This window comes from Conger conger, chromosome 2, assembly GCF_963514075.1.
Source record: "Conger conger chromosome 2, fConCon1.1, whole genome shotgun sequence".
Taxonomy (NCBI): domain Eukaryota; kingdom Metazoa; phylum Chordata; class Actinopteri; order Anguilliformes; family Congridae; genus Conger; species Conger conger.
Genome location: NC_083761.1, coordinates 57,594,249 through 57,609,989, shown reverse-complemented (window position 1 = coordinate 57,609,989; position 15,741 = coordinate 57,594,249). Strand labels below are relative to the sequence as shown.

Here is a 15,741-nt window from a genome sequence, read left to right as displayed (position 1 = left end):
GTGGAAATGAATGCACAGGATCTTTACTTCTGTTATGTACAGTGGCCTCCAGAATTATTGGCACCCCTGACTGGCAATGCAGAAAAAATACTTTAAAAAATAGAATTATTGAGATAAGCTGAAAAATGCCAAGATGTTTGAAAAATACTGCTTCATGCATGTTTCAGTGGAACCAACCAAATCAAAAACATAGATTTCACCAAAATCAAGGTTCCATAATTGTTGGCCCCCCTGGTTTAATACCCGGCACATCAACCTCTGACAAGGATAACAGCATGGAGTCTTTTCCTGTAATACTTGGCAAGGTTAAGGAGCACATTTGGATGAATCTTGGACCATTGCATATTCATATTCTTGGGTTTGCTCTCATCAAACACCTTCTTCAGTTCAGCTCACAGGTTTTGGGTTGGATTGAAGTTCACTCACTCACCCCCTACGATATTTCACTGTGGGAATGAGACTGGAGTCAAAACATGAAAGGAGATCAAACATACCGACCGATGCTGTATCTGACCAAAATGTTTGATTTTGACTGGTTGCATTGAACAATTTATCTTGACATTTTCTGATATCATTTGAGACTTTTTTTGTAGAAGTATTTTTTGTGCATTGCCAGTCAGGGGTGCCAATAATTCTGGAGCCCACTGTATGCTTGTCTAGATGCATTTCAGCATATGGGTCCAGCCTTGCTCACCACTGCAGCACAGCAGTGCAATCCATTATTTCCCCCTGTGGAATGCAGTATGGAGGTCTACTCTCAACAACCCACTCAAGCCATCTCAAAAACATTTCTCAGCCACAAGCAAAAAAATTTATCTGAAGGGCGACATCATTCCACCTGAATAAATGCAACTCTTGTTGGAGACGAGAGATTATGAAAAGGTTTTACCTGCCCATGTGGTGACCAGTGAGGTTTTCAGCAACTGCATATCATGCTTAAATATAATCATAAAAGTAACAGGAAACAGAAATAAAAATGTTGACACATATCAAGTGAATTCAATAGACAACCAACAGAAACAATGAAGGTTTTTTTTTGTTTTTTTCTTGTGAAAACAAATAATGCCTTTGCCTGATTAAGTTAACAAGTCTAAAAGCGTATAAGCATTGAATTTATTCTGTATTTCCGGTCAGATGCACTGGCTTTCTGGTTGATATCACTCCATGGACAGGGACAAGGCTGAACCAGCAGTGCTTTTAAAACCAAAGTGAAAAGCTGATTATCAAGCAGCCCCCCATGTTTCCTGTGGGCTTCCAGACAGAAGTCATGAGAGGGGAGACTGGTGCTGTAAAACCAGAAGGAATTACAGGAAACCAAGGGCATGTAAATGATAACACCGATATCTACCACTGAAATTCAAGTCCATATGACATATAGAAGAGTTATTGGTGTGATTTTGACATGGCTTTGAAGAAAACATGTTTAGAGGCGGCCTTTAAAAAAGGAAAGGGAAAAGGAAAACTTTTTTTTGGGGGTGGGTTAAATGTCAAATGTCTGAACATGCCTTTAGTCTTTCCCCCCACATTACAAACTAAATAATGAGCACAAAATGCTTTTCACTGTATAATTCCTACCCCATCAGCCACTGCAAACTTTTTTTAATGAGGTCCTCAGATGTAATAAGCCACAATTTCCTAATTATTTCAGTAACATAATGATTGCTGCAGCAGTCACATGTTGACGCCATGTGCCCCAGGAAGAGATTAAAATTAGCACTGAGGATTCACGCTTTGGTAGAATGAACATGCCTGCAGTGACAGAGGGTCTTGGGAAAAGCGGCCCAGGATAAAAGGAAAAGGTCACATGATCTGTCTCCTCATTTTTCATTTTGTGCCACTACTGTTATTCGCCATGAACACCGCTATACGAGGAAGAGGATATAAAAATGTGAGAAAACAAAAGAAGCTTGAAAACAGCACTGTCAAGCTCAGACCATCTACTGTGTAACTTGTGAGTGAATATCCCACTGTGTAAAGTGAGTCACAGGGCAACAGATGTGCTGGCATTGCAGCGAGACTTCTGCTCTGAAAGATAAACATTATCAGGACAAAGGGGAGTTAAGACACTGGGGGAAATGGCCCAGTAGCCTTCTCTGTCCAGTCAGAGTACAGACTTAAAAATGGAACACTGTGAAAGGCATGAACTCGACCTATACATATGAAAAAAAAAATATGAAGAGTCATAAAGTAAACCAAGAGAACAAAGGACGACTAGTTCCCTGGTGTCACGCACCTCAGGAGGAAATACGGCTGTCTCACCCCCCAAACTAATTTAGCAACTCAACAATAGCCCTTTAGACCTGGTAACGGAAGTTCTCACACCATTCCATTATCAGATGGCAGACTGAACTTGTAATAGCACGCCTCCTTCCCCTTTAAAAACTGTTGGTGTTTCCCCCTCTTCCTGGTGTTAAAAATGCCTTTTGTTTGGCAGGTGATGGTCAGTGAGGGCTTGTATGATACAAGGGCTTTAGAGGCCCAGTCTAATAGAGGTCCGATTACACCTTTGGCTCTTGAACATGACGCACAATGGCATGAAGCTTAAAGCAAACCTGACTACATTTGACTGGATGCAGGATGCTAAACCAGCAGTAGGCATCACAAAACTATAAATCACATTATTAATACAAGACAACATTGACCTGAGAATAAAAATAAAATAATTTGAAATCGGTCGACAGCTAGGGCTGTTCACATTCAGACAATATCTTACAAAATAAAATAAATACTTGTACAGTATGTATATATAATGCTTTGATGTTGCACTATAAAGCAACCCTATCATGCTAGCGGGTTTTCCAATATAGAAACTGCTAGGTTTAGGAATTTAATCGGAGTCTAGCAGAATTACTTTCACATTTTTAAATTGTAGAATTAAAACATTTGTGAAGACAAATGTATTAAACTGCACACTACAAACAAAACTGAAAATGTAAACTTCATCAGACCAAACTAAAACACTGAACACCAAAATTGAGCAGTCACTACAGGCAAAATAGATACGTCTTCAGCACATGCAGAATAACTCCAGTAAAATGTACAGACAGCAACAGGAGCTGGAAAACTAGGCTGTCGACAGTTCCTAACTGCTCTTCGTCACTGTTGAGTCAAGGCATCAGATAGAGTTAATGGAGGGGCTCAGGCAAAGCCAGGCAAGCCAAAAAAGAAAAAACATCAGAGCACCAGATGAACAGGACAGACTTCTTCCATCTTGTATTCTTGGGTGGGCCCAGTAGGAATACAAACTGCACTAAATATTTAACTCTAAAATACTAATGTCCAACACTACAACTGCTAAGGAAACTATGATGAAGCAGTAACTATGATGAGGCATAAGACATACAAGGCACAGCCTTGTCCAACTGTTTTCTTGGGAATTCTATTTCGTGTGTTAGTCAACAGACCCAGACCCAAACATATCATACTCTACTAGTACTGATGCTGTACTAGTACTGAAAGAACTGCACTTCTAGCCATCTGGAATTCACAAAGGTTTTGACTTGCAATTTCAAACAAATGCATGCAACACAAGCTTGCCATTATTTAATCAGATAACATTCGAAAACACCAGGGAAATGGCAGGCATTTACACATACATATATATTGGTAGAATCATGCAATACTGCATGTAGATGCGATAACAAGGTACCACCCACTCCTGCACAACAACTAAACTGACGCATGGGGGAAATTGCCCTCAACAACAACCTACAAAGACTTCTCCAGCCCTTGCAAGTGTAGGATGATGACCACAGAAACCTGGACCTGCCTCACTGCACCTCTGATGGAGAAGTGGGCTGGTGGGTAGTTTTAACCGTTTGGTGGAACCATTTCACCTTCAAAGACTTCAGTCCAATTATCTCCAATGCTGTGGCCAGCCTTGGCATAGGGGAGTCCAGCACCAACAACAAAGGAACATCTGAAGAGCCTGCGGACAGTGGGGGGAAGACTTCCTGGCAGTGCGAGCATGCGTGACCAGTCTCAACAGTCAGCGGTCCTGGCCTGGTGCTCTGAGGCTGGACAGCAGAGACGGTTCTCAGCGGGAATATGGCCACTGCCACACAGACACACAAAGGAAACACATGAGCAGCACCAACCCTTTTCCTGGGCAGAGGGAGAGCACAAAGTGCACGCAATGCTAACTTCCAGTCACATCCTAAGACACACCCTAAAAAAGGAGCCAGAACAGTAGGCATTACATGTTGAAGCCAAGACTAAACATGAGTGCAGTGATTAAAGAGTGCAGTGATTAAAGATTCAAGCATTCAGAAGGCTGAAAGTCAGGGAGGTGCTGGTCTAGTGTCTAGTGCTCCAGGAGCTGTAGTAAGCACTCCAGCTACAAAGTGCAACCAGCCCCCACTCCAACCGTCCCTGTTCCACCAGTGGCCTGATTCACTGCACCTCCCCCACTAATGACATCACAGCAGAGAGAAGAACAGGACAGCCCCAAATTCAACTTCACAAAAACAGAAACACAAGAACAGGCGCAAGGAGTTAACTGTCCTCACCCTGAAAACAGAACAGTTCATTTCAAAACGCTATCCATCCAGACAAAACATCTCTGAGTGAAATGGAAATAGGAAGCATTAATAGCTTCAACATGACAACACACAGAAATTCAGAAACAGCTGCAGGATTCTCATGGAGCCACCAGAAACAAGCACATTACTTGATTCAGTCTAGGACCAAATTCCAACAACCTCATATAAATCCTCTCCCTCATGAAGCTCAGGACAAAACTAAAAACGCAGGAATGGGGGCCAAACCAGGTTTGTTCAAGATGGAGGTTGTCTACAAGATGTTAATATCAATACTTTCACTACCCAGTGAATGACCAGCAGTACACTGATAAACCTAATCCTCTGGGATGTCTGGAGGCTGTGAGAATGCTGAGGACAGCTTTCAGAATAACGGCTAACCATCCCCCCCCCCCCCCCCAAATCTAATTCTTTCAGAAGACATACCATTACTGAATGCAATGGCAATAAAGAACTTGTAGTAGTTTCTGTTCCATACATTTGAATTTTTTTTTATTGAACAACTATTAAACAATCATTCACTCATTTTTAATAACAGGATCTTTCTCCTCCAATAAGGTCTGTCCCCCTGCAGAATATACACTTAAATGAATTGTGCTTTTCACCTTACAGCAAAGACTGACAAAGAGACTGCAGGCACTCTGTTTGTATTTAGGTTTTCAAGGGCAAGCCTCTTCTTTTCTGTTCAAGACCTGAAGGGAAAGGAGTGAAAATCGCAGGGGCACCAAATACAAATAAAATGCAATGACTCTTGAATGCACATAAATCTTCCCTGTACTCACAAGTACTTACAACTCTACACAGGATTAAACAAAAAAAATAAAAAATAAAAAATAAAATAAAAAAATAAAAAAACCCTGAACCCCTAAGGTGCTTAAAATGAATGGAACGGTCCCTTGGACTGGATCAGTGGCTGTTTGGTCGCCCTGTCACACACTACAGGGCTTGATAGGGCTTCTGCACACAGAGGAAGACTGGTGTGTACAGCTGAGCTATAATTTCCCCATCCTTTCTAATCAACACACATGGCACAATACCACAATAAAGCTTGCTAAGCACCACATAGACATGTGGTCCCCACACACAGCCAGACATAGACACGCATGCAGAGATGTGCACGCGTGCACACACAAACACACACACACAAGGGATTCTCTAACACAGTGTTTTGGACTGCAAGTACTGAGATATCGCTTACTGCAGAGATACTGAACCTGGTTTACAGACAGCCATGATCTACTAAACCTAAGAGTCATTTAAACTGCCTACACACTCAAAACGGGCGAAAGACCCCAAACATTCTACTGAGACCAATCTGACCCAGGTAGTTAAGTGCCCAACTTGATTAGTTTGTACCAGTTTTTGGCATTGCCCGCTGCCTGAAAATTGAACAAAGCAAAATGGCCCCTAAACGTGGCCCAGGAGAAAAATGCAGCTAGGGAAAAAGTGTCAACATAAAAACATTAAACCAATTCTCAGGAGAATTCACAGGGGAAACCATTCTCTCTAGCGTGACAAAGCCAGTAGAAACCCTATAAATGGGCTGCATGTTAAATAAAAAGATTTTGGCAAGCGAGCATCTGATGGAACAGTAGTGACATGACAGAGAGCAACCTGTGAAACCAAGATAACCATCTCGCCAAGAGCTTCCTACTGTGAAACCAAGAAAATGATCTTGCCAAGAACTTCCTACTGTGAAAGCAAAGGAAATGCATCCATACACTGTACCCAATTACAAAACCATTTATTTATTATGTATTTATTTTCTAAGCGAGATACAGGAGAATTTCGGGGAATTCAGGAGGAGGACTTCAGCGAGGTCTGTAGAAGTTGAGGGCAGGTCCAAAATGCATGGGTATATTGAAGTCGTCGTTCATGGGCGGGTTCAAGTTAAGGAGGGGGTTTAGGTTCAAGGGGGCGTTCAGGTTCATGGCGGGGTCCCGTGGCGGGGGGACGTAGGGCGCGGGGATGGGCCGAACGTGGAGGGCCTGGCGGTGGAGGTGGGGCAGCATCATCTGCGGGGGCACCAGCAGGAGCGGGTGCAGGCCGTGTGGGGGAGCAGCCTGCCCGCGCTCGCCTGCAGCAGCCAGGCAGGGCACCTTGGGCTGGGCCGGCTCTGGTGGGGGGCCCACCTGCTTTCTCTTTTTCCCTGGAGGGAGGAGAAGGGATGGGGTGAGAGCCAAAATGGAGTCTACAGTTATCACCGCCACCGAGGTATCTTCGGAAGCAGACCAGCGCCCACACATAGGCTCACCTGAGTTCTTCTTCAGCAGTTCTGCTTCAGCCTCCTTCTGGAGATCCCCAATGAGCCGCTCATCATCTTGCTGTACAACAGACACAACATACCCTCAGTAAAGATTACTACACAACAGTAATGTCCACACCTACAAAGGCAAGAGCTGAAGAGAATGAGGCCGAGAACAATGGATAGAAACTTAAAGATCAGCTCAGAAGGGCCAAAAAACACAAGACAAAGACATTACAAACACTTTTAGCCAGTCGGCCATGCTCTCTTTTCCAGTCAAACTCGAGCTCCATTCGAGGCCAATTATTTGGACTTTGTTGTGCAACTTCAAACTGCAGCACTACAACTTGCAAATACATTCTTAATGGCTGCCAGATGACAAATGAGAGCACTGGCTACATTCAGCTGCTAACCGCTGCCTTGCCAAAAGGCCGGCCTGATCGTCCGGGAGAAGATTACACAACATATGGGAAGAGGGAGGCAACGGGAGCCGAGCCAGAACAAACACGAAACGGGGGCTATCCATCCATCACTGCAGGCTCAATTACGGACAGACCCAGAGACCGGGAGAAGGGTTCCCTCCACCAGAAACAGGCAGTGACCAGGGAAGCCAGTCCTCTGTCCACACCACATCTACAGACAAACATTCCCTTATGAAGTACACCAAATCCACCATTAAACCACCTGCATCGGTTTTTCTATTTTATGGCCTTCAGGATGCCATTTTCCCCCTTTGTTAAACGGCAGAAGCAAGATTAGCTAAAAAAATTAATAAATAAATGACAGTCTTCTGCAGCTGTAGCCTAGTAAAAGTTGAAATGTGAAGCATAGTCTTCCACTTGGCGTGTGAAAGTAAAATGAACTAAAATAGAGTGCTTCCAGCCTGTGTACGTTTCCTTTGCCAGTGTGCAGTACTATTGCTGTGGGATGAGGGCAGTAGGCTGCCAGATTATTTAGTAAAGAAAGGCACTATGTCAGCATTTTTATAGATGAACAGTGTCACTTGGAAAGGGCAATTCTCAGAGCAGTTTAGGCAAAGAAATATACTATTTTAGCCAGTTTTAGCTTGGTAGGTTTGTTTAAGTGTCTGAAATGTGTCCGGTTAGACAACATTAGGTAATTATTTTCTAAAAACTGTACAGAAGTTCATGAGAACTCATGAACATTTCTCCCATGAGATCAACTTGAGAAACACATGCACCTATATGAACTGCTCATTTGAATGAATGTAGATGTCCCATAGGTGACCCATTATGTCTCCCTACCCCCCCCCCCTTGAAGTAGCTTGCTTCAATGTACAGTAAACTATATTTTAAAAGTAGGTTTAGCTTAAATTACTTTCCCCTTATTGGAAGCTGTCTCTCCAAAAGGGTAAATTACCCTCACTGGCCTTTCTTCAATTACAACCAACTTCCTCATACAGGCGTAATATCAATAAACCCACAGTGAATTAAAGCTTTCAAAGGGCTGTGCAAGTGGAAAACTATAACCCCACAACACAAGCCCTGTGAAGCAGTAGCATTGTGCTTGTGAGTGATATGATGCCCACTGATTTGAGAGCCAATGAAAAGCTGACAGCACATACTAGAGGCAGGGTCCGTGCCCTGTGCCCTTTGACATCCACAGCTCATCGGAGCAATCAGAGTTTCATAGGACGCTGCTCCCAGGAGATAGGAATGTGCCCATGACAGAGTGTTTGAGAGGGGAAAACACTGCGGACAATGCCATCCAAAATGAGGTTATGGCAGACACACACACACACACACACACACACACACAAGGGGGATAAAGCACATGAACCCAACCATTGGGTTCAACAAAATGATGAAAAGGTGGCTTAGTTAAATGCCCTCATCCCCTGAGCACCACCCACTGAAGTCCAACCCACAGCTGATCGAAACTAAAGCACACGAGAGACATGTTTTGGATGCAGAATCTAGAAAACCATAAATTCTAACCAGAGGGATCGATAAAATGCTATGGCATCAAATTACTGTGATTTTCTCCATTATACCAAATACTTATTTGCTCTGCTCATGAATAAATCCTCACAAGACATTAGCCATTAGCCATTTTCCCTTTCATTTATGGTGCGCTTCTGACACTGGAGCTAAACTGAGGGGTGCCAACCCATAATGAGGGAAACCAGTGGTCAGCAGCAGGGTACTGGGGGGGTAGTAAAATAAGTGCCCCCCCTCACTCACCGTGGGGTCCGACCACAGGGAGCACTTCTTGCAGTGTCGGCAGTCTGCGCCCGGGGTGCGGGCGTGCTGGCAGAAGTGGTCGTAGCCGGAGATGGGCTGCCGGCACAGGTAGCACATGAAGGCCCCGCATCGGCACGACATCCGGTTGCAGCCCTCCGACTTGACCAGGCCCATCCCGCAGCTGTGACACTTCCTCACCCGGGCCTCCGTCATCTTCTCCTCGCTGCGTCACACACGGGGCGAGACACGGGGAGAGACACGGGGAAAAGACCGTTAAACCTCCCGTATTTAGGGTTTGGAGGCCGCCCTTTAACAGGATGCTCGCGTAAAGCGCTGCAGCTGCCACGCTGCTGAATGACTTTTACAGCCCTGCATTGTGGCTCGCGGAGGCTTTCCTGCCTCGTTGGGAGGAAGCAGAAAAAGGTGCAGAGAGCCCAGAGAAAACAGGAACCGGCCCCTGAGGCAGCTGTATCCTCGAGCAAAGCTCCTGAGATACAGGAAGACGGTCATCAGGCCCACTTCCTGTGCAGACTGGAAACTCATCCCACACAGGAAAGCGCATGTTCTTTTCTACATGGGATGCTTGATCGCTCTTCATCTCCTCAGCTAGACTCCGACCACTCATTGCAAAACATGCAACTGCTCACCACAGATGATAGACTGGGGGGGGAAGAATAATGACCGCAACCCCATGAATGAAATGCTTGGCTCTGGCTGTCAGCTTCAAATCACATTAAATTACAAGCCCATACAAGATGGGAGTGCAAGCAGGCTTAATTAACCCACCCACCACTTAAATGTCTACAACTGGAAAATGCTATTCCCTGAGAAGGGTCTAAATAATGCATGTGCTTGGAACAGATTTGTCTGTAGCCAAAAGAAAGCTCTTGAAGGGGGACTTACAAGGCAATCCTGATGCGGACCTCGTCCTGCTCCATCACCTGCTCACACGTCTTTCCGGCATGTTCCTTCCACAGGAAGTGGCACTTCCGACAGGTCTCCTGAGGGAATGGAGGGAGGGAGGGAGTTAAATAAGAGCATGCTCTGTTAATCCCAAGGAAAAGCATTCACCCACAACAACTAAAGCATGCTGCCCTGCAGTTGAGGAAACGCTTTGCATTTTTGAACAGGCTGGGTTCGGGGGTCATGATAATTGCGGCACGGATGGTGCAGTGGGTAGCACTGCCGCCTCACAGCAAGAAGGTCCTGGGTTCAAATCCCGGTCGGCCGGGGCCTCTGTGCGGAGTTAGCATGTTCTCCCCGTGTCTGCGTGGGTTTCCTCCCACAGTCCAAAGACATGCAGGTTAGGCTGGAGAGTCTAAATTGCCCGTGGGTATGACTGTGTGAGTGAATGGTGTGTATGCCCTGCGATGGACTGGTGACCTGTACAGGGTGTATTCCTGCCTTTCGCCCAATGTATGCTGGGATAGGCTCCAGCCCCCCTGCGACCCTGTTCAGGATAAGCGGGTTAAGATAATGGATGGACGGATGTGAATTGTGCATACAAAATTACCTCAAAGATTTAGGCCTTTTCCTTACATATTGATTTAATTTTTTTAAACGTGTCATGGCACAAATTGCACTTTTTAAATCGCAACACCCGGCAAACTTTAAAAGACTGACTCTACCAGGAAAACAAAATGGAGCATGAAGCTCAAATTCTCATCTGACCATTATCTACCACATGCTGTACAGAAAGAGAGAAACATTCAAGAGATGCCGGAGTGCGGCCTCCTGGAGTCGGCATGGAACGGCCCCCCTGTAGGATGCAGCCAGATGAGCACATAATCGCCCCCACACAGGGCACAGGAAACAGTGTGAGTCAGCCAGCTCAGGCCTGCGGAAGCGCAGCCTGTGAAGGCCTCAGGCAGTGCGCTAATAGGGGGGCTGCTCCACACAGTCCAGGAGAGCAGAGATCTACTGTACTGCTGTCTGCACCGGTTCAGATTTAAGAGGGATTTGTGATAAAGCCGTCCCAAAACCCGGAGGGGCACAGAGCCGCACAAAGCACACTGCTGCTTCTGTGAGGACGCCCAGGCGAGAGCCAATCGCTCCGACCTACAACTTTCTCCACCAATTCAGTGCCGGGGCGTGACGACCCGCTCTCCCGCGAAACAAAAGGCCACACAAGAGACGCGGCGCTTGGTGTCTGCTCTCCGCTGCTGTGAAATCCTTTGAAATCCTCCTTCCAGAGCACAATTCACAACCTCCTTCAGCCAGGCGGCAGCTGCCCCGGTTGCCTAGAAACAGCGTTTTTTCATTCGAGTCCCATTCGGGGCGGCGTCAGCCCGCAGTTTCCCCTGCGCCCCCTTTCATCTCGCTGTTCGGGACATCTGTGCCCATTACAGCCGCTGGGAGAGCCCGGCCAGTGACAGGTATTAAAGCGCAGGAGGTATTAAAGGCAGGCAGCTGCCATTTTGTGCCTCCCAGCAGCTTGCGGGCCAAGCCCTCCCGCTGCAGTGCTCACGAGATGCCACCGCAGGCAGGAGCGGCCCATTCAGAGCCACACAGGAACGAGCATCCATGACACCCAGCGCTCATTAATCACAGATCTGCAAGTCACCTGGCAACTGCCATGGGATACGTGCTTCTGGATACTTCTTTAAAGATGATGGTAAATATTCATGAATTGGGACAAATGAGTCGCAACAAGGTAAACAGACACTTAACAAAAACACTCCTCGTTGGTTCTAGATGGCACATTTCTACAAATGTGACGCTGTATGTTCTGGCCTACGGGAGGAGACACAGAGCGCCGGAGTCACATACATAATTACTGGACTGTTTGTCCTTTGAGTGAATGCACCTCATCAATGTTTAAAATATGCATGCATGTTGTTTCAAAGGTCAACACAACGGCACTAACGTGATTAAAGAGGCGCCAAAAGAAAGGAAGAGTGAATCGAGAATTTAAGCAGAGTAATCACCATAATTGCACAGTGACAAATACCCGGCTAAAAAAAGGAGTTTTACGCAGAGGATAGGGGCCCAGCTCAAACGCTGTGCAGCGAGAGGGGGGTGGAGAGAACTGTAAAAGGAGGAGGAACTGCCAGGCTGGGAAGCTGGTGAAAGATTGCACCCTAGCGGCAACACAGGAACCCTCAAGGAAGCCACAGAGAGCCATATGCGTCTGCACTAATGAACACTGTAAATCAAACCTGACACTGCTTATGGAAATCACGCTTTGGCAATTCCATTCGACAATAATGAAATGGGCCCTGCTCAGCTGTATAATGCCAAGGAGGATGCGCTTTGAATGCAGAAAGGGCATCCTGTTCTTACAGTGTGAGACGCACACGGTCTCAGCCACCCTGCCCCCCCACAAACAGTCTGGCTGTGGGTGACTCACCCACCCCCCTCCCCCCTCTTAGGTCTGTGACATCAGTCACACCCCTCAGGCTCCCTCTCTCAAACATTACCCACACACAAGCAGAGCTGGACCCGGATCACAGAACAGTTCTGCGGTCTGGATGCAGTCCGACTCTCGGCGGGATTTAAAAAAAAAAAAAAAAATTACAAACCCAGAATTTTCCACTGCTTCACTGTGGGTTGACCTTGAGAACACATCTCTCAGAAGATGAGGAGAAATCAATAGAACTCGCTCACTCCATTACGTGAAGGCTCAGTACTGCATGTATGTTCTGAGGCAGAGACTGGACAGCACAGCAGCACTGGACCGAACTGGCCATTTTCCAAAGGGGAAAGGCCCAGTCACACCCATACAGTGCAGTCTGAATGCAGTGACCCGCTCATTTCTGTGATAGGAGGAAAGGAAGGGGGAAGGGGAAAAAGAACATAAGAAGAGGACAGAGTCTCACGAAAGAGAAACGTGATCTGAGAGAAATATCCCGGTCTCTGCCCGTTTCGGATGTGGGGAGGGAAGACGGGCAGTGTGGACGATCGACGTTTCCCGGCCAGGGCCACTGGGGAGTTTCTGGAAAAGTGGGTCAAGTTCAAACCCACACTGCACAGCTCTGTGTGCGCGCTCGTGCTGGTGCTTGCAGACGGCTCCAGAGAATGCAGAAATAAGGAGGGCTAAGCGTGTGGACAGTGAGGCAGAAAGCACCGGCTCAGCTCTTAAAATGGCTTCTTATACACAGAATGGCCCAAAATCCAGAAAATCACCTTTTGGTCTTAAGTTTAATATTCTTCCTGCATGCATGCACACCCTCACCTATTAAGCAGAAATTGTAATTGTAAAAAATACACTGCTTGTTTGATATTAGAGTCCAATTTAGTACTCAAACCAAAACCTATGGAACCTAATCGAAAAGTATTCTCTAAATGCCCTCAGATAGAGTGGTGAAGAATATTAAAGAAATGCATGTGTCTACAGCCAAAGATTTAACAATTTGTTAAAACAGAAAACACATTTGCTGTACAGTCATTGGAAATTTTACATTTCTTCACAGGCATTGCCATGGACAGTTTATAAAGAAGAAACGGATTTGACCACAGTAGAAAACAGCATTTACACACTGGTCCACTTAATAGCTTGTATATAATGGCTCCCATAACACAGTGAAATTAGGATGGAACTTGAAAGTCGTAAAAGAGAGACTGAAAAGAAAGCAAGCAAACAAAAAAATAAAAAATCTGATGCAAATTTAGTTGCTTTGTAAAGAATTATTGACCACAGACTTTGATTAATCATCATAGAAACCATAAAAGGCCATTGATGTAAAACAAGACTTTCCATTTCCAACAATCAGAACAACACCACCCTCACTAAAACAACGGCCAATAGGTCTCATTTAACTACCTGCATGCAATCCAGACTACTTCAGTCTGGATCACAGACCGGGGTGCACTCAGAAGAGCACATGAAGAGAATGACACCAAGACGATTGCTGAACGAAGCACCTACTACAAAAGAGGAAAGGCCTGAGCTTAATCTAATCTACGGGTGTGTCATCTTAACGAGTGACCAGAAGGGTGTGTGCAGCCTGCAGACAGCCAGCACAGCCATTTTAGATCGATCAATAATGGCTGAGAGAATGAGCCAGTCCGGAACTAGGTCCAGCATAACACTATACAAGTAAAGAAACAGTTTCTGCAGATGTATTTCAGGAAATCCACAGTAACTGACATTACAACCGCTGGATTTTTTTGGTGGCAAAGCCCAAAACAGCTGCAAAATAGACTGATGAGTTATTTCCTCCTGAGGGTTATAAAAGCATGTGTCAGTCAGCATGTATCAGTCAGTTTCAGACTTAACCACTGAAATGCCCTGTAGTTGTAATGACAGTTACTGTGGAATTGCCCATTTTATGTTGCATTACCTTGCTGTAAAAAAAAGCTCAAGGACATACCATTTAACAATGTCTAAATGGGAAAATAATAAAAGGACAGTCCGTTTGGATGGCTTCTAATAATACTGCAGAAAACAGTGAGAGAGTCCCTCTCCTCTCTCCTCTCCTTCCAGTCCAAGCAGGGGCTGCAGCTGCCCTTATAAGGCAGAAGCAGCCAGATGCATCGTGGGTGCTGATGGGCGGCGGCCAGCGCAGAGTGTGCAGAGGCTCCTCCAACAGTTCCACCTACTGACAGGAAGTTGTAAGCACAGGCATCCTTCCCAACAAGGGGAATGGTATACCATCACCATCATACAATGACGAAGGCAAGCCCTGAATCCTAACCCACACTGTACGTGCTGCTGACAGAACATAAACCACATTGCTGGTAGGTCTATTCACCAAAGTCTCTCAAATTCATTAAAGCAAAAGATGGGACTATAAAAGCAATCTTTCAGAATGTCTGGGGAATTATTTTGGTTGTGGGCTGTAGGGAAACCCCGTTCAAAGCTGCACGCAAGGAATGACTACTGTGAGTAGGCCTATGCCGAGGCATACAGCACGTATAACATAGACACAGCAGACATTTTAGGACAGTAAACAAAGCAATGAAATAATGGAATTTAACCAATGTGAACCCAGCGGAAAACACCGTGGCAGATCAAAAGTAACAAAAACATGTGGAGTGTACAGCATTCTCAAAACACAGTACACGACACACAGCAGTCAGCAAGGAAAAGGCAGAACATTAAGTCCTCTAAACTAGAACAGCTTTTTGCATTAGGCCAGAAGGCTCTCTGCAAGTCTCCTTATGAGCAGAGAATAATGGCAGCGTGTCATAAAGTGGAGAGCGAGGAGCAGAGACGACCAGCACAGTCTGGGGGGGGGGGGGGGGGGTCAGGGAGTGAATGCAGGGGGGGGGGAGGGGGGGTGCAGGCCCGAAATGGGTGGAGAGGGCCTCTTGCAGCGTGACCCATCCATTACTCTATCCGGAACGGTGATTTCACCAAATTACTATTCCCTCCCCAGCCAGATGTTGGCTGTCTGTTGGTCTGTTGGTGCTGGAAGCTATAACTACGCTTACAATCAGCAGGCAGAGGTGGGGGGGGGAGTCCAGGATTCTGTGGTGTCTTTGTTATTTGTTCTGCTGAGACACAGATATGTGCCTCTCGGGGGCCAACCTGACCTTTCAGCTCAAGCTCTCTCGGTAGCACAAAATGGCGGCCGATAAGAGCGAGCAGAGGGAGGCAAAAATTCTATTTATTATTAACACCACTTTCTGCAGATCTAAAGCCACTTCTTCCTCAGCAAACGGACAGACGGATCACATTTCTCTCCTCCGGTGACACAGCCCTAATCCAGTTCAAAGTGAAAGCAGAACGCCAACAATGCCGTTCTGTTCAGTGTTACTGAATGTGTCTCTCAGAGAATACCCTCTGGCCATGCTCAGACTGAGGCCCCAT

At 46.0% G+C, this 15,741-nt stretch overlaps 1 protein-coding gene across 3 annotated transcripts in view; it reads right to left on the bottom strand.

Moving 5' to 3' along the window:
- Window positions 1–5,013: 5,013 nt before the first annotated feature.
- The window catches only part of rnf216 (ring finger protein 216), a 39,711-nt gene continuing 28,983 nt past the window's right edge, over window positions 5,014–15,741 (bottom strand). For all 3 annotated transcript variants that reach the window (XM_061233201.1, XM_061233202.1, XM_061233200.1), the window contains 4 exons: window positions 9,891–9,988; window positions 8,988–9,210; window positions 6,793–6,862; window positions 5,014–6,687 (listed from right to left, as the gene is read on the bottom strand). In XM_061233201.1, the coding sequence (XP_061089185.1) occupies window positions 6,350–6,687; window positions 6,793–6,862; window positions 8,988–9,210; window positions 9,891–9,988 (729 nt within the window). In that variant the 3' untranslated portion in view covers window positions 5,014–6,349. The remainder of the gene's footprint in view (window positions 6,688–6,792; window positions 6,863–8,987; window positions 9,211–9,890; window positions 9,989–15,741) is intronic.